The 23,302-nt window shown below is 44.5% G+C and overlaps 1 protein-coding gene across 4 annotated transcripts in view; it reads left to right on the forward strand.

Moving 5' to 3' along the window:
* Positions 1-23,302, forward strand: part of DLGAP5 (DLG associated protein 5) — a 214,075-nt gene that overhangs the window by 19,748 nt on the left and 171,025 nt on the right. For all 4 annotated transcript variants that reach the window (XM_029598267.1, XM_029598268.1, XM_029598266.1 and 1 more), the window contains exons 2-7: positions 3,441-3,696; positions 7,235-7,443; positions 16,220-16,315; positions 18,110-18,212; positions 18,335-18,415; positions 18,544-18,620. In XM_029598267.1, the coding sequence (XP_029454127.1) occupies positions 3,459-3,696; positions 7,235-7,443; positions 16,220-16,315; positions 18,110-18,212; positions 18,335-18,415; positions 18,544-18,620 (804 nt within the window). In that variant the 5' untranslated portion in view covers positions 3,441-3,458. The remainder of the gene's footprint in view (positions 1-3,440; positions 3,697-7,234; positions 7,444-16,219; positions 16,316-18,109; positions 18,213-18,334; positions 18,416-18,543; positions 18,621-23,302) is intronic.

The raw sequence follows: 23,302 nt of genomic DNA on the forward strand, positions 1-23,302 counted from the left end.
TTTTCCTTAGTGTAGACAGATGGACTCAGCATCCCACCCTTGGTTGCCGTTACGCATGGTCTTTCAAATGATTCAAGGGTAAGACACCGTTTTCATTTACCTAGGGCATCCACCCTGTCGGGTGTCGACACTTTCCGGTTGAGTACACTGGCGGTCTCCAGCTATAGTCAATCAACCAGTTCAAGTTAACTAAGTTAATCAAGTTTTGAACGTTTAACCAAGTTATGAAGTTATTCAAGTTAACCAAATTATTAAGTTAGTCAGTCACACATATATCCACAATGCTTTTCGAGGAGAATACTGAAGAGCTGCACTTCCTGCAGTGGTATATGTACTAGGAGCTGATGTCAGATTTCAATCTGATCCGTCTCCAACTGCTATCAGGAGTACACTATACCCATTGGTCCTGAGTCCATCTGTCTACACTAAGGAAAACAAAATTATCAGGTAAGTAATTTCTCCAATAATACAATAAAACAGGTTTGTGGGGCCATTTCCCTTTACTTAGCAGTGGGGGGGGGGGGGGGGGGGTCCATGGCCTATAAATTGAAATTGCCTTCTGCGCTTCAGATACATGACATTTTCCATACGTCCTTGCTAAAATTTGCCATCCTATCAAGACTTTTTCATTCAAACCTGTACAGGTAATGGCCGGGGAGGACACTTCACTTCATATGAGATCCAAGAAATTTTGAATTTCAGAATGGTCAGAAACAAAAATAGCTACCTTATCTTTTGTAAGAGCTTTGGCTCTGAAGAAAATTCCTGGGAGTCCACCTCAAACCTCCAGGCCCCTCGTCTGCTGAAAGAATTCCACAGATGGTTACCTCAGAAGACTAAACCTAGGAGGTTGGAGAAGGGGCTTTGGAGGGGGAGTAGGCCTGTGATAAGCTGCACTCATCACCAGTGCACAGTGCGTTTCTGACTCCTCCTTCCTGATCCTGCTGGCATCCACCCTGTGCGCGTAGATGCTCGTATATCTTATGAGCCACTTCGGGAAATCCAGGATCAAGCACTCCTTGATGACATCAGTGGCCCAGCTATTTAACCTTGAACCATGTGTCCTCCAGCTTTGCCTTCACAATGGGTCTCCTACCTAGCTGCAGTATTTGTTGCTCAGCGTTCCTGTTCCTTGCCTCATTTCATCTGTCTTTGTTTCCTCCTCAGCCTGATCTCCTGGTACTGACCTCTTGCCTTTGACCTGACAACACTTGCCTGCTACTTGGACCTGACTTTGGCTTTGGACCTGACCATGCTCGTCTGCTACCTGGACCTGATCTTGGCCTTGGACATAACCACACTTGTTGGCTGCCTACCCCTACCCTCTGCCTATTCCTAGTATCTCATGCCTGCCCTGACCTCGGCTTGTTCTTGGACTCTCGCTTGCTCGGCTGCCCTTGGGACTCAGCTAAGCCCTGCCGGTTGACAGAACCCAAGGGCTCAACCTGCAGGGAAGGTGGCTGGTATAGGTGAAGCTCCAGCCTGTCCTGCTCCAGGGCACGTTTGCCAGCTGTCTGCATAGGCCTTGTAGGTTTGCCTAAGAGACTGTGTCAACTACGCCACTGCATTAGGGGCTCACAGGCCCATTCTAATCACACCCTTCATACCTTTCCTTTCTACAAAAGAACAATTTGGCCACATCAGGCTTCTCAACTGTTTGTCTCTTGTGATCCTAACACTGGCCAAAGCAGTGTCAGTTGCACATTGTCCAACTGGGTAGTAGAGAGAGTTTCCTCTAATCTGAGCACATGAACGAATGCTCATATATTTTGTGTATTGCTCACAGACTTTGCGTGGTTGCTCACATAATTTTTTCTTTGTGCTATGTACAGAAATGCAACGCTAATACCGCTGCTCAAAAATTGTTGGTTTAAAAAAAAAACAAAAACCTGTTGCTCGCATGAAAAAAAAATGTGGACACACTTAGTCCCTCCTTGGAAGGAGCATTGTAGCAAACTGCATCATGTACTGCTATACACTAGCAGACCTACAAATTACAGACACCTTAAGTTAGAGCTTATCTGCAAGCCACACCTCTGGAGGACATCTGCAAAGCTGCAACATGATCACACCTGTGAGTCTCTGTTAAAGAGTGATAGTAAACTCGAACAAGCAGTTTTGCGTAGTCTGTACTCCCACTAGTCCGTCCACGCTCCATGTGGTGTCCGGGTTGCTTATTCAGTAAATGCTTCTCTGCAGCCCTCAGCTTAGGACGCCCCACAACATGGCTAATTAAGTCTTGCTTCTTGATAGAGAAAGCAAGTTTGCTTACTGTAAACAATGTTCTCTGTAGACAGAATGAATTACCCATGCTCCATATTGGTCCACCTCCCTGGATGGTTGTCTATATAGCTCTAAAATCGACTGAAGTGGCTCATGAGACAATTCTCATGTGGGAATTCCCACACATGTTCAGCAGAGCAAACGCTCTACCAGTTAAGAGAGGGGTCTGTTAAGCTTCATCCTGCTGGCTATGGATAGCACTGTTTTACAGTAAACAAACTTGCTTTATCTTTTTGAAAACTAGTGTCAAATCTGCCAGTAAAATGTACCTGCAGACTTTACACCGATGCAGGCAATTAGAAATGTATTATGTAATTCTAAATTCTTAAAGGTTAATCCCTTTAAGAAAAGAGGTACCGTATTTTTCGCTCCATAAGACGCACTTTTTTTCCCCCCAAAAGTGGAGGGAAAATGACTGTGCATCTTATGGAGCGAATATAAAAAAAAAAATTTAATTAGCTGCAAACATTCCCCCCCCCCCCCCCAAGACTTGCCAGAAGTCCCTGGTGGTCCAGTGGGGTTTCTGGGAGCGATATCCCCCTCTCGGGCATTCGGCTGCCAGTAATCAAAATGGCGTCGGTGGCCCTTTGCCCTTACCATGTGACCGGTCCTTATAACAGCTATCTATTCGCTACCCAATCCTGATGCCCCAGGGGGCAATGCATACCTATCTCTGTTTCTAGAGACAGATAATGAAGGGGTAATTGCTTCTTCATTAGTCTCTGTAGGCTCATATAGGTGAAATTACAGTGGATGCCAATATTTTGGATCAGATGCTTGTGAGGCGTCCTTTCTGCTTCTCATGGAGAAGCTGTCCTGCCTCCATGCTTTAGTTATGCCTGCTTTTTTCCTGCATCCTCTATCAAGTACTTTAGGAATGAATTTTACATTTTACATTGCTATCTATTTTTATACTGTCATCAAATAAATCCAAAGTACAACTTTGGAGATATTTAAACATTAAAACTGAAGAATACATGGAGTACATTTTCAAATGAATTATGCACATAAATGGAGCACATGTCTTAGCAATTTTCAAAAGTCCATTTACCCAAGTAACACCTTTTGGAAATTATCTCCTAAGTCTAATAATGGTAAAGTTAAGTTAAAGTTTTTGTAAAAAGTGGAACATGATCTAAATGCTTTTTCTCTTTTAGTAAATATTTAGAAGAAAAATGGATGTTAAATCCCATTTTGTTGGTCGCTATAAAAAGGATCTGAGTGCAGAAACATTCAGAGCAAAAATTGCGCGCAGAAAATCCTTGACGCAGAAGGAAAACAGGCACAAAGAATTTAGAAAGAGCAGAGGACTCCCACTTCATGATGTCAATATTTCTCCATTAAAAGAGTGTGACGTCTCTCAACTGGATGAGATTGAAGTGATTGTTCCAAAGCAAGAAGAAACTAAAGAGAGTAAGTAAATGTGTTGTGTGCACATGTATAACATTTCTTTTGTCCTGTATGTTTTGGAATACAGTAGGATTCTAAACCTGTCTTGAGCCTAACTAGCTTTCTGGTTTTTTTTTCTGCTATTTTTCTCACTGCCCCTTAAGCTCCCAATTTCTTACCATCTTTATTTCACCAAGCAAGGCTTGTGGTTTCATGTTCCCTGTACTTACATGGATCAGTCCAGATTCCTGGGATTATGCATCCCTGCTGGCAAATGGAGGCAGAGAAAGTTTCACTGACACTGCTTCATAAACCCTAGTGCCATCTGCAATTCCTCAGTATTGATCTGTACCCAAGCAATAAAAAAACAGTTGCAAAACCAAACCAATTAAAACATTTTTAAATAAAACCATTCTAACAAGATTGTCTTCCATAACAAAAAGGAACAGCTGAGTGAACGATTCTCCACCTCTCCAAATCGGGCAGGTTCTGGACTGATCCATGGTACTACAGGACAAAAAATTAGCAGATTTTCAGGATATCCACAATGAATATGCATAAGAGAAAATTTGCATGCACTGCCTCCATAACATGCAAATTTTCTCTCATGCATATTCATTGTGGATATCCTGAAAACCTGACTGGCTGGGGGGGTCCCCAGGACAGGGTTGGGAACCACTGATTTAGAGCTTTCTTTTCTGTGTGAATCAAGTTTTGGAATATTTTTGGCATTGTACTCTCCCATGATTCATTATCTTTTAGATTCAAATTGCTAAATGTTAATAAATAGGGATTCCAGTGGTCCTGGGGGCATCCACTTAGACTTTTTGGTCTGATTACAGAATGGTTTTCATGAGATGGTACTCGTGGGAAAAAAATAACTTCACCAGTAATCTAATAAATCTGTATATACATTTTCTGCATACCAATGGCTTGTGTGGAAGCAAATGTCAAATCATAACAGAAGAGGAATGGGACTTGATCAGGGAGAGTATAGTGAGGGCATCTATCTCATCTACCATTTTGGAAAATGGGTACAAAGTTTACTTATAAGTGGTATTTTAACTCCTCTGAGACTAGGTAAAAAGTTTTCTCATATTGGTGAGAGATGTTGGCTCAAGTGTGGGAGCACTGGTACCATAAGCCATATTTGATGGAATTGCTCTATGAGGAGGACGAAGCCAAGCATCAAGTAGGTTTGGAGGGGGGGGGGGAGGGTAGGCAGTGCCCCGAGATGCTGAACAATCTGTGAGGGCAGTTTGAGGACTTTTTTTTTTTATATTGATGATATTTGTTTATCTTCATCTTCTTTTTACTTCCTTATCAAGAGGATTTTATATAGAAATATAACTGTTTTGTTAAGTATAGTGTGGATAAATAGAGAGCTCCGCGCACTGTGTTGCGTGGAAAAAGTTTGACAGAGGAGCCTGAGGTAATCCTGTCACCATACAGGAGGGAGGGAGCGCCCAGCTGAAACACTTTGCTAGTCTTAGAGAGCTCTGCCACCTAGTGGCACGGAGGACGTACCCATACAGCATGGCTAATTCAGCTTCTTATCTATGTGAAAAAAATTTTTCCTCCATCTTTCAGAGTGTTTGTTTGGATGTGGATTTTAGCTGATACTGAACAAAACATCAGAGTGTTGTACTACATTGTAAATTAACAAATTGTGTTAGCTTTTTAAATAGTGAATAAATAGGCAGCATACTGGCAGGAAAAAAAAGCTGTACCCAACTCTTTTTAGGGCAGGGCTTCCCAGAGTTTTAGCCAATGTGACCCCATTTTAGCAATTGAAAATTAACATAACCCCAGTGTGTGCTGGCTCACAAGCCCCACGCGGACTTCCACCACTAATGCTGTTGGTGCCTGAAGAGTTCTGCCCTTCAGGCACATGTGTACCCAGTAAAAGGTTTTGTGACACCCCCCCCCCCCCCACCCGTTTAGAAAGCCCTGCTAAAGAGTTATCACAAGAGATGGTTAACTATGACATTTCTGCTTTTATCAAACACAAAATACTATCATCAACCCACCAGAATTCCTCAGAATCCTGCTAGCAATTCCTCAGTTTTGCTAGTGTGATGGTCTCAGCTTATTTTTCAACATTTGCCCTTTTTATTTATTTATTTATTTGTTTGTTTGTTTGTTTGTTCTCTTCTTTCAGCCTCCTTTTTTTCCCCTTCCCTTATCCTTCCTCTGGCCTCTTTCCCCCATGTAGATAATTTCCTCTAGCTTCCAGCACTCCTAGCAGCAGTGGCAGCCTTGATCTTTTTTTTTTTCCTGGTGGCAGTTCATCTTGAACCTTTATCCTTCTTGCAGCCCTGAAGGATGCTGGCATTTAATGAGCTTGTGAATAGGATTCTTGAGAATTGCCGTATGGGACTGGCATCATGTGTGATGGGTCACAGTGCGTTGCCCTGTAGTGCGAAGGAACTCTGTGATATGCTCAAGCCTGAGGAGAACACAAAGACTTGCCACTATTGTGGCCACTTCTGCCTACCAGCCAGGAGACCCTCTCTAGCAATTGCCCAAACCACCAAGTTATACTGCTTGGGAATGGTAGAGAAGAAAAACTAAGAAAAGATGTATCAGACTATGTATGTATTTTTTTTTTTTTATAATATAAAAGTGTGTAGCAAAGAGAAGGTACTTTGATCTCTCAGTAAATCGTCAGCAGTACCAGTGGAAACCTGCAGTGTTTTGGCCACTAGATGTCAGCAATACTGGCACTATGGCTACTGTCCCCTCTGTTTACATAGACTGATGAACTAAATATGTTTGTACATAATTTTAACACTTGTTCTAATGAGCTAAGCCATCCTGACATTTAAAAAAAAAATAAATTCAAAAATCAGCTAATATACCAACATGTTAATTGCTAACATGGTGGCATATGCTGAACAGGTAGGTATCTTTCATTTCATTAATGTTCTATCTAGGGAGGGTGTGACATTTTTGTAACATGGTCTATATATGCGTTACTCTTGTCCTCCCCCCATCTTTTTTTGTGCCTCCATCCTACTTGTGTATGTGTAGCTATTTCTAATTTTTATATTACATATTAAGGGATGTTGACTACAATAGTGCTTTCTGCTTGAAGAGAGTTGTGGGTCTGATATTTTTTTTCCTCTAGATGAGATTGTATGTGTGTGTAATATATATATATATTTGCTAGATATCTCAGTTTCTGTCTTTCCTGCTTTGGTGGTTCCTTTACTTGTGCTAATTGTGCTACTGGGTTATAAGAAATATGTTAATTCATATTTCTGCTTTTTCAGTGTTCTGAAAAAATTACAGCAAACCAAATTCTGATTTTGTTCCATATGTAATTAACAAAGTTGGGAAAAGTCCTAGGATCACCTGGGTGCCTAAATTTCAGAAAAAGATAAAAAAAAAAAAAAAAAGCAAAAAAACCCCCCAAAAAACTACTAAACTAAAAAAAGACAAACTAAGAGAAAAGGCAAACATGCAAAAACTTTGTGCTTTTTTACTTTAATTATTTTGTGTTTAAATTATGTACTGAAGCTTTAGTTGTCCAATAATTATATTAATATTCCTACCATAGAACCATCTAAAACATCAGCAATCCAACTGTCTAAACAGCGGCGGGACCTGCTGCAGCGTTTCAAGGAAGAGAAACAACTTCGAAAACTAAAAGAAGAGCGAGAGAAAGCCAAAAAACGTGTGTTTAAATGTGGACTTTACAAACCTGATGTGGCATGCTTTTTACCTGGTCCATCATATAATATAGTAGAAGCAAAGCAAAAGGAGAAGGTAACGGAGAATAAGATTTAAGTAATAGTCCTTAACCTTTTAGATCCTGCCCATTGAAGGAATTATTTCCTGATGCCCCTTTTTACATACTTAGTTAACAAGACCCAAATATGGTATAAAAAATTTGCAAGTAATTAAAAGTATATGAAAAAATGTTCCACTTGTGGAACGTTGGTACCTAAAAGGGAAACTGAAATGAATTATAAACTGCATTATTAAAACTTTCAGGTGTTCAAGTCTTTGCATTTTTCATTTTAGTGCATAATGCCTGAGTCTTATTGGTCATCATGACTTTAAGGTATTCTCCATCATTTTTTCATTCACCTTTAGCCCCTGCCCCAATATGAACATAGGCACAAGGGCTTACTGAGAGGATCATGGGCCAGAGCATTACCCATCCAGTTCCTGCTCTTAGGGTTTTTCTTCTCTTCTAGGGGCTCTTGCACACCAGTCAGTCAACCAGAACACCACACTGTATACCAAAGCTGTTCAAAAAATAAGCCTTTACCCACTAGGGATGTGCAGCATTTTACTAGTGTGAGACTGGAGTTTATTTTTTTTGTGCTTATGGACTTTGCTTTTCTTAACTGTTTGGTGCAGCAATCCACTGAAGTGCACTGTGGATTTTGTTTGCCTGCCAACAAAAACCAGTAAATTCTCTGGTGCAGGAACCCTCCTCAACTGGCTCTGCTCTGGTTCCTGTTTCTGAATGCAGCTCTCCTCCTTTCTCTCAGTATTTTCTTCCAAATCTCATAGCAGATGAGTCTCTGGCTGATTCCTCTCCAGTCGGCAACTCTTCAGGACCTTCCTCAGCTTGGCAGTTTTCTCTCTGAATCCTCACAATCCTCTTTCTCCAAACTTCTGAATCACTCTTTGGATAACTGAAGAGTAGGGACTTAGCACTATTCTTCCTTGAGACTACTTATATTTACACACCACTATCAGGAATTCCTCCAAGAATTTCATGTGACTTTGGCACCAGCCACTTCTGTAGGACAGAATTCTTCTTCTGGCATCCCTCGAGGGCTAGGATACCTCCCATGGGGAGAGTGTCCAGTCTCTTAACACATCACTCGCTGGATTCTGGGTCTGTGGAGACCAGGGACTCTACACTAGTAAGGGCAATCTACACATTCATGAATATTGTGATGTTCAGCAAGAGTGAAGAAATAGCTTAATAGTTAGAGCAGCTGGCTGAGAATTGGGGAAGCCAGGATTCATATCCCATTGACACTCCTTGTGATCTTGGGCAAGTCATTCACCCTCCTTTGCCTCAGGTATAAAGTTAGATTATATAAACTCTGGGGACAGGGAAATACTATTGTTCATGGAAGTAATGTACCTTTAGCTACCAATGAAAAGGCTTGAGCTAAATGGAAAGAAATAGTTCTGACTAGTGGGTATTAAACACAACTTCCAAATATCCCAGACTCAGGTAAGGGGAGGAAGCTGGATATTTTTTACATTCCTAGCACTTGATTTGAAGGTTGCAAATTTGTGTCCCCTCCCCCCTCCCCCCCCTTTTCCCATGTTGTATAATGCAGACAATTAAAAAGGTGTAATTAGAACAATTCATTTTCATGAAGGTGCCCAACAGACATTCTCATCTAATTCTTGCTAAATGAATTCACTTGTGGAGCTCATGCTCTGTGTGTCTACATTATTCAGCATTTTCAATTTCATTTTTTAAAAAGACAATTTGAAGGGAACCCATAAATCAGTCTATACCACGCTGTTGGTCATTATGCCTGCTCAGAGCCTAGGAATAGGGGAAGGATCCCATATGTCATTTTTCTGAATTTGTTTCGAATGGGGATTTTCTAGCGTGTGCAAATAGATGAACTCTGGACCAGTGGGTTATGCTCCCCTGCCAGCAGATGGAGATGGAGCAAGCTGATGTCACAGTATATATACTCCTGCAGTGACCCCAGCCCGCCAATATTCTCAGTCTCCAGCAGATGGACATGCATCTCCCTATGGGGATTGCTTCAGGTTTTGTAAGGAGAATTTTAAACAAGGAAAAGCCCCGTTCTCCTCTGGTGATACCAAGTGGTCCATCCCCCAGTTGAGAATTCCTGAGACGATTTCTGTGATCCCTCAGATGTGTGCCTTGGTCTGGTAGCTGGGATTCCTGGCATGGACTTAAATGATTGCACAGCTTAAAAGCAGCGGGTGCAGGACGCCAAGTGCAGCAGTGATGGCAGATGTCCCCCCCTGCAGCTGGAGGCGGTCTCTGTACTCAACCGGTAAGTGCTGAGCTCAGGTAATTTAAAAAAAAAAAAAAAAAAGGGAAGTTTTACCTTCTGAAACAGAGGGGTTTTTAGGACTTTCTCCATGCTCTGTGTACTGTTCCGACATTCGTTCCCACTCTCATTGGGGTTAGGGGAACTGGGTTGAGCGGTCCCAGTGGGCTAGGTCCCGCAATCAGGCTTTTTGCCTGCACGCCATATGATAGGCTGTGGTGGCATATTTTCATGCATTTTTGTGCATGCTTTACTGCCCTCTACAGGACATCGGTGTGCGCAGTGCATCAGCTCTGCATATGCGTTGTGCATTCAGTTTTGGGCACTCTTCTTTTGCGCACAAGTTTTTAGTATGGGGATGCATTCAAGCCTTAGCGCACACGTTATGCCTGGCTTTGGCAGTGCTTACTTTTGAGGCACCTAATTTTTGTGCTCATAAATTTTTGAATGCGATCTGTTTGGACGCACATTCACCACTGCTGATGGCGCCGGTGAACAAGAAGCCTAAGTACCTTTCTCTCTGTGTTGCCTGTCATATCCAGCGTACTCAGCCTGACCTGACCTCTAACATGTGTTGGCGCTGTTTGACGCTCAGGGAGCATTGTCGTCTTCTGATTTCGCTAAGCCTGGATCCTCCCATCCTGATGTTAGTTTGGTTTTGCTTTGTCCGGAGGAATGCCTGGCTCCTTGACTGGCTTTGTCCGGGGGGATGCCTGGCTTCCTTGACTGGCTCCTCTGCAGTAGATGGCAGTTCATTGGGCCCCACTCCATTCCCTTCTGTATTTGGCCTGGATCTGGCTGCTTTTTCTTGGATGGAGTTTTTTTTTTCAAGGCTTACAAGTCTTTCTTCGGGTGCAGTTCTCTGCTTCGCCCAATCCTGTCAGATCGGACCCTCAGCCGGTGTCCCCTCCCTCTTCCAGTTCTATGGTTAAGTGATTGGGCTCGCCTCGGTTCGCTGCAGGTATTCCCGACAGGAACTCAGATGGTACTGATGATGAGGCAGATCCTGATTCCCTGAAAGATGGGGACATTCCTCTGCACTGGAACTGTATTGGATTATGTTATGGTTCTTTCATAGAGATGAACTGCCGGGACTGATTTCCCAGATCTTGAAGATGCTGGGTGTTCCTGGTGTAGATTCCATGTTGGAACCGAAGAAGAATCCCATTTTGGTTTCCTTTCGAAAAGCCCTCTTGTTTTCTCCCTGTTATGGATGCCATTCAAGAATTGATTGATCTTGAATGGGACGCCCTGGGGACAAATTTCAAAGGGGGTTGGACATTGGAAGGCCTGTATTTCCTGGATCCAGCGGTGAAAGAGCATTGCGTCTTCCCAAAGTGGGATGCGCTTGCTGTGCCATCTCTAAGCGGATGACTATAAGAAGAAATGAAATTCCCATGCTGAGTCAGAGCATGGGTCCATCAAGCCCAGCATCCTGTTTCCAACAGAGGCCAAACCAGGCTACAAGAACCTGGCAAGTACCCAAACACTAATAAGATCCCATGCTACTGATGCCAGTATTAGCAGAGGCCAAGGTGATGCATATAGGGAAAAATAACTCATGCTGTAGTTATACGATGTTAGGTTCCATATTAGGAAATTGTTGGCTCAGTATGCTGTGGCAGTCAAGCAAACAGAATGTTAGGAATTATTAGGAAGGGAATGGAAATGTCATAATGCCTCTGTGATGCTCCATGGTTTGACCGCACCTTGTGTACTGTGTACAATTCTGGTCGTTGCACTGGAGCGGTACAGAGAAGGGTGGCCAAAATGATAAAGGGGAGGGAATGGCTCTCCTATGAGGAAAGGCTAAAGAGGTTAGGTCTGTTCAGCTTGGAGAAGAAATGACTGAGGAGGGATATGATTTAGGTCTAAAATCATGAGAGGTCTAGAACGGGTAAATGTGAATCGGTTATTTGCTGTTTTGGATAATAGACTAGGGGGAACTCCATGAAGTTAGCCAGTAGCACATTTAAAACAAATCAGAGAAAATTCTCTTTCAATGCACAATTAATTAAGCTCTGGAATTTGTTGCCAGAGATGTGGCTAGTGCAGTTTGTGTAGCTGGGTTTAAAAAAAAGGTGTGGATAAGTTCTTGGAGGAGAAGTCCATTAACTGCTATTAATAAAGTTGACTTAGGGAATAGCCACTGCTATTACTGGCATTAGTAGCATGGGATTTACTAAATGTTTGGGTACTTGCCAGGTACTTGTAACCTGGATTGGCTATTATTGAAAACAGGATGCTGGGCTTGATGGACCCTTGGTCTGACCCAGTGCAGCAGCAACTTATTTTCTTACATTCTTAATTGCTATGAGGGTTCATCTCCAGGGTTGCAAGCGTTTTTGTCCCTACAGAGGTTCGAACTTTCAGAGGACTCTGCCTTTTGGTAGATCTCAGTCCTTTCATCCCAGACAGTCCAAGAGAGGTGCGGGCTCAGGTGCTGGATCTTCCTGAACTTCCCAATGAAGATTTGCTGACCCACCTTCTGGAATAGGAGATGGGGGATGCCTCTCTCTCTTTTATCAGATGTGGGTCGAGATCACATTTGATCGGTCCTGGAAGTGATACGAGGGGGGTATGCACTGGAATTTCGGCGTATTCCTCGGAACGTGTTCATGGTGTCTTCTTGCCACTCCCCGCAGAAGAAGCAGGCAGTGGAGTCTATGCTTCTAAGGCTTCTCAGGTCGAGGGCTGTGGTTCCTGTGCCTACGTCTCAAAGTATGGGGCGATATTCCATTTATTTTGTTGTGCCAAAGAAAAAGGGTTCCTTTTGCCCCATCCTGGATCTCAAGGGAGACAACCCTCATTTTCGTATAGAAACCTTGCACTCAGAATTAATGGCTGTGCAATTGGGGGAATTTCTGACCTCCCTGGATTTGTCCGAGGCATACCTTCATATTTCCATCCATTTGGAACAACGTTTTCTGCGTTTTGCAGGGTTGGAGTGTCATTATCAATTTTGGGTGTTACCCTTTGATCTAGTCACCACCGCCAGAACGTTTTCTAACTTTTGGTGGTAGTAGCAGTGGCATTGAGGAGAGACTAGATCTGGTGCACCCATACTTGGACCACTGGCTGATTCGAGCCAAGTCTTGGGAAGAGAGCTGCCTGGTAACCAACAAGATGATTTCCTTGTTGCAGGAGCTTGGTTGGGTGGTGAACTTGGCCAAGAGTAGTCTTCAGCTATCTCAGTCATTGGAGTATCTGGGTGTCTGGTTCGACATGAGGCAGGACAAGGTTTTCCTGCCGGAAGTTTGGATTCAGAAATTGATGTCACATGTGTGTCAGTTGGTGAATAGTCTGCACCTAACAGTGTGGTGCTATTTTCAGGTGCTCTGTTTGGTGGCGGCAACCCTGGAAGTGGTGCCCTGGGCGAGGGAGCATATGTGTCCTCTTCAGCGCTCATTGCTGTCTCGTTGGAATCCACAGTCTCAGGACTATTCTGTTTGGCTCCACTTGCTGATGGACATCTGTTCTCACCTCCAGTGGTGGCTGCAAGAAGCTCATCTGAGCAAGGAAGTTTCCTTGTTCTCCCCAAATTGGTTGGTTCTTACGACAGATGAGTCTCCAGGGTTGGAGAGTTCACTGTCAGGATGGCCCAAGGACGTTGGACTGCTGAAGAGTCCCTCTGGAACATCAATTGCCTGGAAGCGCGGGTGGTCCGGTTCGCATGCTTACAGTTCAGCTGCAGAGTTAAGTGGTCTGCATGATGATGGTCAACGCGATGACGGTGGCCTACATCAATCACCAGGGAGGAACCAAGAGCCAGCAAGTGTCGCAGGAAATAGACCAACTTAATGAATGGGTGGATGGACATCTACAGATGATCTTGGCCTCTCATTGCAGGAAAAGACAATGTAATAGCAGACTTTCTCAACAGAGAGAGAGTTTGGACCCAGGAGATTGTGTTGTCAGCCGAGGAGTTTCAGCTTATATTGGATGGCTGGTGCTTTCTGTTCCTAGACCTAGACCTGCTGGCAACTTCTCACAAAGAAAAGATTCCTCGATTCTTTAATCGCAGGAGAGATCTGTGGTCCCTGGGCATAGATATTCTTGTTCAGGTCTGGCTGGAAGACGAGTTGCTTTATGCCTTTCCTTTGTGGCCCTTGTTGGACAGGATAATTCTCTAGATCGAAAGCCTCAGGGGGCTGGTTCTCCTGTTGGCAACGGACTGGCTCGGGCATCGTGATATGCAGATCTGCAAAGACTCCTGGTAGAGACCCACCTTCTTCTTCCGCCATACATGGATCTGTTGCAATAGGGACTGATTCTTGATGAGGATCTGACTCTGTTCTGTTCTACAGTTTGGCCCTTGAGAACTTTTCCTGTTGAAGCATGGATATTCTTCTGCGGGGACTGCCACCTTAATCCGCGCTCAGAAGTTTTCCACTTCCTTAGCCTTTGTGCAGGTTTGGAGAGTTTTGGAGGCCTGGTGTGAGGAGCATGGTATTCCTCCTCATTCAAGATCCCGCTCATTCTGGACTTTTTGCAGGATGGGTCGAATCAAGGATTGGCCCTTAATTTCTTGAAGGTACAGGATGGGGCTCTTGCCTGTTACAGAGGCCCGGTGAATGGTGTTTCCTTATCTTCTCATCCTGATGTGGTCCGTTTTTTGAAGGGAGTGAAGCATCTTCGGCCTCCCTGGAGGTTACCGGTTCCCTTGTGGAGTCTTAATTTGGTGCTGAATTTTTTGGTGGGCCCTATGTTCTGACCGCTGCATGGCATTTCCTTGCGGTTTTTGACCTTGAAAACAGTGGTGTTGGTGGCTATATATTCTGAGCATCAAATTTCCGAGCTGCAGGCCTTGTCTTGCCCGGAGCTGTTCCTTCGGGTGACTCCAGGGGCATTACTGCTGCTTTGTTTCATCTTTCTTGCCTAAAGTGGTCTCTGAGTTTCGTTTGAATCTGTCTGTTTCCTTGATGTCCCTGGATAAGGTCATGGATGCGGAGGAGTATTGCCTTCTTCGTTCCTTGGATGTCAAGAGACTTTTCTGGCGGTATCTGGAGGTTTCTGAACCCTTCCGAAAGATGGATCGCCTATTTGTCCTTCATGGTGGCAGGAAGCAGGGAGAACCAGCTTTATGGGCTACAGTAGCTTGCTGGATTAAGGAGAGGTGGTCATGGCCGTGTATGTGGATGCTGAGAAGCCGTTGCCTACTCAGGTTACGGCTCGGGCAGTGTCATGTGCGGAGGTTCGATTGTTGTCTCCTGTCGATATCTGCCGTGCTGCAACATGGTCCTCCTTGCATAACTTTTCCAGGTTTTATCTTCTGGATGTGCAGGCCCGGGAGGACGCAGCCTTTGCATGAGCGTTGTTGACTGGACCATGGGCAGTCTCCCATCCTGTTCGAGAGTAGCTTTATTACATCCCACTGGTCCTGAGTCCATCTGCCTACACACTAGGAAATGGAGAAATTACTTCCCTGATATTTTCATTTTCCTTAGTGTCGACAGACAGATTCTGCTTCCTGCCTTCGGCTACCAAATGATTGTCAGTAGTCCTCCAGTGGGGCTATGGGTCCCAAGGGATTACTGGTAAGTGTTCATCCAGTCCCTAGATTGGAGTACCTATATTCTTACATGAGTTCAGTGTTTCTTTTTGGTTGAGTACAGTAATGGTTGACTGTTTTTAATCAAGTTTTTTGCTAGTCTGTCCACAGTTGCTTTTGAAGCGAATACTGGCAGACTGGGGTTACTGCAGGAATATGTTTACTGTGACATCAGCTTGCCCCATCTCCGTCTGCTGGCAGGGGAGCATAACCCACTGATCCTGAGTCCATCTGTCTGCACTAAGGAAAATGAAATAATCAGGTATGTAATTTCTGCTATGTTTTCCAAAGACTGTAATTTGTTGGACAGTCATTTACACTAGACAAAAAAAGCTCTAGGTTTTCAAGCTATCATGGATTCCTGCAACTCTTAAATTTTTATGGTATTCAAAATATTAAATCTGAAAAGAAATATGTTGCAGTACCTTTCCCTAGCAAGCAAAGGACAGCTAACTGTGAGGCCCATGTACTATTGCAAGATAAATTTTGCAAAGTTTGGCCTTTTTGCACGAGAACCCAAATGTTTGATACTGCGTGCTATGTTCTATTTTAGTGCCAACTTAGCAAAGAATTTTTTTTCAACTTTACAAAATGTAAAAAATTCTTGCATATTTCTATGCATGCAAAACTTTAAATTTGTAGATTAGCTGCTGTGATGAAAAATTATGTGAAGCTGGTTATGAACTATTAGTACGTGGTAAACCATGCATAAAATTTGCTTCATAGAACATTTTTTTGCCAAACCAGTAACTCTCTGACATACAATTTATTTTGTGAAGTTCTGTATAGCAAAACTTGTGAAATTTTTCTACTGGGCTCATCCACATGGGTTGTAAAATAGCACAGGAAAGCCTAAATAATGAGCACAAAGTCATACTTTAGTACATGAGCTTCCTTGCTTGAAAGTGTTACTTTTTAATATTCATTGTGGATAAAATGTTGGGAATTTTCTCTTAATTTTTTTTTCTGGTGGCATTTTCAGCCAGCTCCTCCTGCTGTAGTAAGAGTTACGAGATCAATGGCAAAGGATCCAGTAGAACAGGTTTTTAAGACCTTCACAAGATCCCAAAATTCTAAGGTTTGTCTTCATATTATTTATCATGTGTAAATTAAAAATGACATAAATTAAACTTGAAGGAATTCTAAAGTCGTGGCTAACTTTTCAAGAGTAAAAATGGCTACTTTCCTTTTGAAGTTTGTGGGTGTGGAATTTGAGCATTGAGGAATTTATAATCAAGAGTTCAGTGTTACTTCATGTTACTACAGGTTTATTGAAAACATAAGAGGAGCCAGTGAAGTGCAGCAAAAAAAAGTCAAACTTGAAATTCCACACCCACTTGTACTCTAGGGACTGTATGATGTTAAATACCAGTCAAAAACAATACATTTGTTTAGAAGTCTGTATTGGGTAACCAGAAACAAGGGTTCATTTTCTAGCTACCTGGTGTGGATTTGTTATTGAATGTGCTTTTATAATTCTTTTCTCTTTTGGACATTTTGTCATTTAGTACAGATATTTATGTAGAGTTTTAGCTGGCTCATTTTATATTGCTTTATCACTAGGATTTCTTGTGGCTTAGTTCTGTAACATTTCTATTTATATATTTTCTACTATCTAAAGGTGGCTAAAATTTTGTCCTCAATTCTGTAAGATCCCCTAAACTGTATAAATGACCTGGTGCCAGGAGATGCTCAACTTGCATCTTTCTCATGCTGCAATATTTTATTTTAAAAAAGATTTATAACCCGCCTTCTATAAAAGTTCAAGGCAAGATATAGTTAAACATACATAATATAAAAATATATAAAAAGGGGTATAATACAGCAGCAGAATTAAAAACAGTAATAAACAGCAAACCAGTTCAAAAAATCACTGTGAAGAAAGGATTACAATCCTGAAAATTGGTGAGACTACATCACAGAATCAAAAGCCTGTCTACAGAGGTATGTCTTTAGTGCTCTTTTAAATGCCAAGAAATCAGAAGTGTGCTACAGCTGTTCATGCAGGGAATTTCAGAGACGGCCCGTGACTAAAACTGCACGGGCCTGCCTCTCAACTTATAGAGTCCAGTTGACTCGTGGTGGGAGGAGGGGTAGATGGTTTTAGTTATGGATTTTGGGGGGGTTTTCGGTTACCACTCCACTCCCTCCACACACAAACTTTTTGCATCAGAATTTTACAGAATGGTGAGGTCTTCATTACTCAACCTGCTATTGCTCTAGGGCTATTGTTTTGTGCTTATAAATTATATTTTGTCCTCTTTAAGGTGAGTGATACATGGCAAAGTCCACCATATAAGTTTAATTATTTGCCCTTCATTCTGAGAGATCACAAAGGAACCTTTACTGACAAGCACTGAATATTTAGACACACATGCAAAGGAAGGGGGTGATAGCTTGAACTAAATGAAATCTTGCAAGCTTATCTACCAAAAGAGTAGTTAACAAAGGAGGAAGACAAAAACTGTCTTCAGTAAGAAGTGATAAGATGGTAATATTTTATGGCAGCAGCTGGGGTATATCCTTTGCAGTGTAGACAGGAATAATTGGGCAAATGAGGACAGATGATCTTTTTCTGCTGTCATCTACTGTGTTGCTCTGCCAAGAACTACTGAAGGAGAGACAGTCAAGCTTCCTATCAGTCAGTAGGAGAAAAGGTATAAGAAGAAGAAACAGAAAAATGGGTTTACGTGTTGCTCACATTTCCCCTAAGCTTGTGAAGGGTAAGGTTGTCTCACTTCACCCATACAGACCTGTTGGGCCTGTGTCTTTGCACTGAAAGTGCATTGAGGGGATTTGGAGATTAGATGGGAGATCTGTTTCCAGAAGTGATGTAATACCAAAAGAAATGGGATTTTTCTTTTTGTAATAGATGTTTGGTAAAACCACAAATCAAAGGCATGGTGGCAGCGCAATTCTGAGTGGACGTGGGCCCTCTTCGATGACTAGGAAAGAAACTGATAAAGAGAACAAAGGTACTAAATGCTTCATGTTTGTTTGCTATATTTGTAAATAAGTGAGGCGACTTGTAAAGCTTTTAACTTGCAAAGTTTTTGTGTTGGTGAGAACTTGATTGTCCCCTCCCTTCTCCTTGCAGTATTGCCTACAGCCATGCACACAAGAACTACAAGGGCAACCTCAGGTACTATGGCCAAACAGATGCCAAAAGCAACAGCAGGTGAGTGCAGTCATGAGGATTAACCTTGAACCAGTTTTGTAAACACTTTTTGAGACTATCTTCTTGTTTTTAAGTAATTTAGGATTTTCAATAGTTCATTGACTAATATGGACACTGGTATTTTTCAGGTAACCAGACACAAAGAAAGGCTGCTCCAAAAGATAAACCTCAAAAAGGGGATGAGGGAAAAGCTCAAAATGTTCAGGTACACTAGTTAAATATAGGGAGGGGGGGCGGTCTCCCTTTAAAGATATCATTCTCTTCTTTAGAACACGACAGTTTGGCTGGGGGAGTTTCTTGCTTACATTTTATTTAACATATTATATGTTGCACTTGAATGTTGAATGACCACTGGAATAGTATTTAGTAAAACTGATCAATGTGATTTAATATTGTTTGGGTTTAAGGGGTGGTGTGTTGGTCCTCTTAAGAACATAGGTTTCTCCTAGGATGAGCAGGATGGTAGTCCTCACACATGGGTGACATCATCAGATGGAGCCTGGCACAGAAAACTTATGTCAAATTTTCTAGAAACTTTGACTGGCACATTGAGCATGCCCATCATGCTACTATCCATGCGTCCACATGGGGTCCTTCTTCAGTTTCTTCTTTTCTGTGGAGCTATCGTCTCGCGGTTGTAGAGCTCTGCTTTTTTTTTTTCCTGTATTTTCCAATAATTCCTGGTCAGTTCTGACTTAGCCTGCATCGGGATACGTCTTCTCCCTACTGGTTAGTCAGTAGGGCAGCATGGTAAGTTTTCTCCCTTCTCTGTGGTCGATTCCCGGTGGTGTCTCGCTCTTGGTGGCTGCTGGGCATCGACCGCTTGCCAAGTCTTTTGCAGTGGCGTCGGGTTTTTGTCAATGCCCCCAGTGTCCGGACCATGTCCCTTATGGAACCGCATGAGGTTTGTATCTTCTGCCTGGGGGCATCGTACAATGTCAGGGGGTGCAGTTTCTGCGATCAGATGACCCCCACCAAAGGCCATCGTGCCCATTTAGATAAGATGGAGGAGCTCGTTGGTTCCAAAAAATCTGAAGCTTCGACTCCGGTGTTGGGGGGCATAGACTCCTGAGAGACCACAGGGAACCGATGGACACCAAACCTTAGCTATCCACTCCTCCTCTGGGGCCCCCTCTGGAGAGAATGGCCGGAGATTGGCCGTCATTGGTATCTTCTCACTCCCAGGAATTGGGATTTTCTCCATCCTCTTCGGCACCAGGGAAAGACTGGGCCCCAAGCACTGGGGGAAGTCACGGAAGCATCATCACCAGTTGCAGTCTTCCCTTGGCACTGAGCTCAGGTCGGCACATCAGCTGTGGTGCCCCTGAAGCAACCCCATGGAGAGGAGGCACCATGCTCCATCGAACCCAGGCGTTCCCCACTGATGCTAGTGCCGGGCACCGATCTCCCTCTGGGCGGAGGAGGGGGAGGCGTAACTACACCTCCCCCTTCTCCGTCTGTTTTGTCCTCAGCGGACTTTCAAGAGGAGTTGGATCGTAGGGTGCAATTGGTGGTGGTCCGAGCCCTTATGGGCATCGAGCCGCTGGCCCCACCGGTGCTTCCTCTGTTGTCGGAGCCTGCGCCTCATTGTCCTTGGCATCCTCCCCACGCAGCTGCTGCCAGTACCCTGAGTCCATTGATGCCCCAGCAGCCACTGTTGCCTTTTCCATCCAGTGTGATTTCTATTGTGGGTTCCGAGGAGGAGGAAGGCCCGGTGCAGTCCGCGGCACCACAGAGGCCCTTGGTTCCACTACTGGCACTCCCCGGTCTGGTTCCACATCCTTCAGGGGCTACGGTGCCCTCAGTGCCCAAACCAAGGGGCTGGGCAGGGACCCTCCACTAGTGTCTCTGGGTGATCTCAGTGAAGAAGATGCCCCGTATAACCTGTGTGTGTGTGTGTGGGGGGGGGGGGGAGTGATACCGCCAAGTCCTTGTCTGAAGACTCAGGGGATCTTTCCTTGGATCCTTCTCCAAAGGAGCAGTGCTTGTCGCCGCCTGAGGACTTGAACCTCGTGGGGTTTATCTGGGCCATGAGAGAAACCATTCGGTTTCAGCTTCTGATGGAAGAGGATGCCAGGCATAAAATACTCGAGGTTCACCAGTTTGATGCCCCTAAGGAAGTGATAGCTGTTCCCATGCATGACATTTTCAAGGAGTTACTCCTTAGAATTTGGGCACACCCCATCTCCGTGCCTCCAGTAAATAGGAAGCCTGATGCTGTCTATCTGGTATAGCAGGCCTTGGAGTTTGAGAGGCATTAACTCCCACATCAGTTTGTTGTGGTGGAGACCTCTCAAGAAGGCCAAGTGTTCCCACACCCATACCTCCGCTTCTCTGGGTCGAGAGCACAGAGCGCTGGGCAGGAGGAATTCCAGGGCACCATGTTGGTCACCAGTATGCTTCCTACCAGCTGTACATGATGCAGTACTCTCAGAACCTCTGGAAACAGGTCCAGGAGCTGTCCGAGCGATTGCCCCAGCAGCAACTGGATGCTCTTATGGCTTTTGTCCAGCAAGGCTTGGAATGCGGCAAGCACGAAGTGCATTTCACCTGCGACCTGTTCAAAACGTCTGCTAGGGTGGCAGCGGTGGGCTTTGGTGCCCACAGGATGGCCTGGTTCCAAACCTCTGATCTCCGCTGGAGGTCCAGGAGAAGCTCACTGATCTCCCATGCACTGGCAAGAACCTTTTTGGTGATAAGGTGAGATGCTGTGGCTCAGTTGAAGGATCACCATGAGACCATCCAGCATCTGTCGGCTAGAACATCAGACCCACTGTCCTCAGCCCGGAAGTCCTCGCAACAGGGCTCATGGAGGTCTTTTTACCATGAGAGGAAATATTATGCATGGGCTCAATGTGGGAGCTCTAGGGGCCGTCCTAGACAGCAGTGGACCTCCAGGCCTCAGCCGGTGCCCCACCCGAGCTCCGCTACAAGGTTTTGACTGGCTGCGGGGAAGCATAAGCCAATCAGCTGTACCCTCTACGCCGGGCCCTCCGGTTGGAGGTTGGCTATGGTTCTTCATGGAGAGCTTGCTCAGTGTCACCTTGGACTGGTGGGTCTTGTCTATTGTTCGTCGATGGTATCGACTCAGCTTTATGGGTGTTCCCATAGACACTCCATCATTCCCCTGTTGGGGTCGGTCCTTGCATCAGGAAATACTCTTGACTGAATTCTCCACCATCGTAAGGGCTGGAGCAGTTGAACCTGTCCCATTACGGAAACAAGGGAGGGGGTTCTATTCTTGCTATTTCTTGATTCCAAAAAGAACAGGGGGATTCTGCCCTATTCTGGACCTGAGAGCTTTGAACTGGTTTCTAAAAAGAGAAAAGTTCAAAATGGCATCTCTGGGCACCCTTATTCCCCTCCTGCAAGGAGGGGACTGGCTTTGCTTGCTTAATCTCAAGGACGGATATACCCACATTGAAATCTTTCCCAGCCACAGGAAGTATCTTCACTTTGTTGTGGACGAGAGGCATTTCCAATACAAGCTGTTGCCGTTTGGCCTCGCCTCGGTCCCCCGTGTCTTCACCAAGTGCCTGGCAGTAGGGGAACGCACCTCCGCCATCTAGAGGAGCTGACAGGGACACCCTTTAAAATCGCGGCGCTCCCGGCGGCGTCGCGTGCCCGAAGGAGCGCGACCTAAGGGGCCTGCCCCTTAGTGCGCCCCTTCGTGAGCCCCAGGGCAGGGGCCCCCCTCTGCCTGCAGCCATTCCCTAGCCCTACTACACTCGATCCTCCACCAGATTCATCCAGCCTCTTCCAGCATTCATCCTCCTCCCCTTTTCCACAACAAGCTCAAAATGACACCAGGATTCCCAATCCCCATTCTACACCACAGTTTCCTCACCACTGGAAAAGCACCCATGCAACCTCGATCACGTTCCACCAAGACTCTCATTCCAATCATGATCTCACCCTTTACTCAACTCCTAGGCCTCGCATTATTTTCCTTAACACTTTCAATGCACAATCCCTCACTAAGAAATCACTTATCCTCAACGATTATCTCCTAGACTCAAAGCCTGACATCTGCGCTATAACGGAAACCTGGCTTAAACCAACTGATATAGCCCTGATAAATCAACTCCCCACACATCTTTACGACTTCTTTTCACTTCCCCGTCAAAAGAAAAGAGGCGGTGGCCTTCTAGCAGCCAAAAAAGAGCTGAGATTAACCCAACTCCCAACCAAGTCTGCCTCCAAACTAGAATTAGGCCTTTTCAAAACCGACTAACTCCAAATCCTCCTCATTTATGCTCCACCAGGACTTCTTGACTCAGACGCCTCTCCCATTGTAGAAATCATAGCAAAACACATGAACCTGGACTCCCCAGCTATGATCCTAGGGGATTTCAACCTCCATGTTGATAACGCCCCACTCACAACCAACTGTGAGGCATTTCTCACCTCCCTTACGGCCATGGGCTTCAAGCAGATTTGTCAACAAGCCCACCCACAAAGCTGGCCACACCCTGGACCTTATTTTCATAAACTCTGGCCTCTCACGCACTCATCCCCTCCCAAATGCACTCCAGTCCCCTGGTCGGACCACTCCTTAATCTCTGCCACTTTCACAATGAAAGATACCCCCTTTAATCCACTTTTCACTACAGGAGATCATGCTCTTCCGATGTCCTCAGCAATCACCTGGCCAAAGAACTTCCTCACATAGACCTCTGAAACCCCAACTCAGCTCTACTTTCCTGGAGCAACATCACAGAGACAGTAGCAAGTAAATTATGTCTATTAGCAACTAAAAAAATCAATCCTATCTTGCACAGAAGACAACCGTGGTTCACCAATGAACTCCGAAAACTTAGTCTCAGAAAGAAAACAAATGGCGCAAGGCCCCATGCCCCAGCACACTATCTGTTTACAAATCTGCCC

Source organism: Rhinatrema bivittatum, chromosome 4 (genome assembly GCF_901001135.1).
Source record: "Rhinatrema bivittatum chromosome 4, aRhiBiv1.1, whole genome shotgun sequence".
NCBI classification, from domain to species: domain Eukaryota; kingdom Metazoa; phylum Chordata; class Amphibia; order Gymnophiona; family Rhinatrematidae; genus Rhinatrema; species Rhinatrema bivittatum.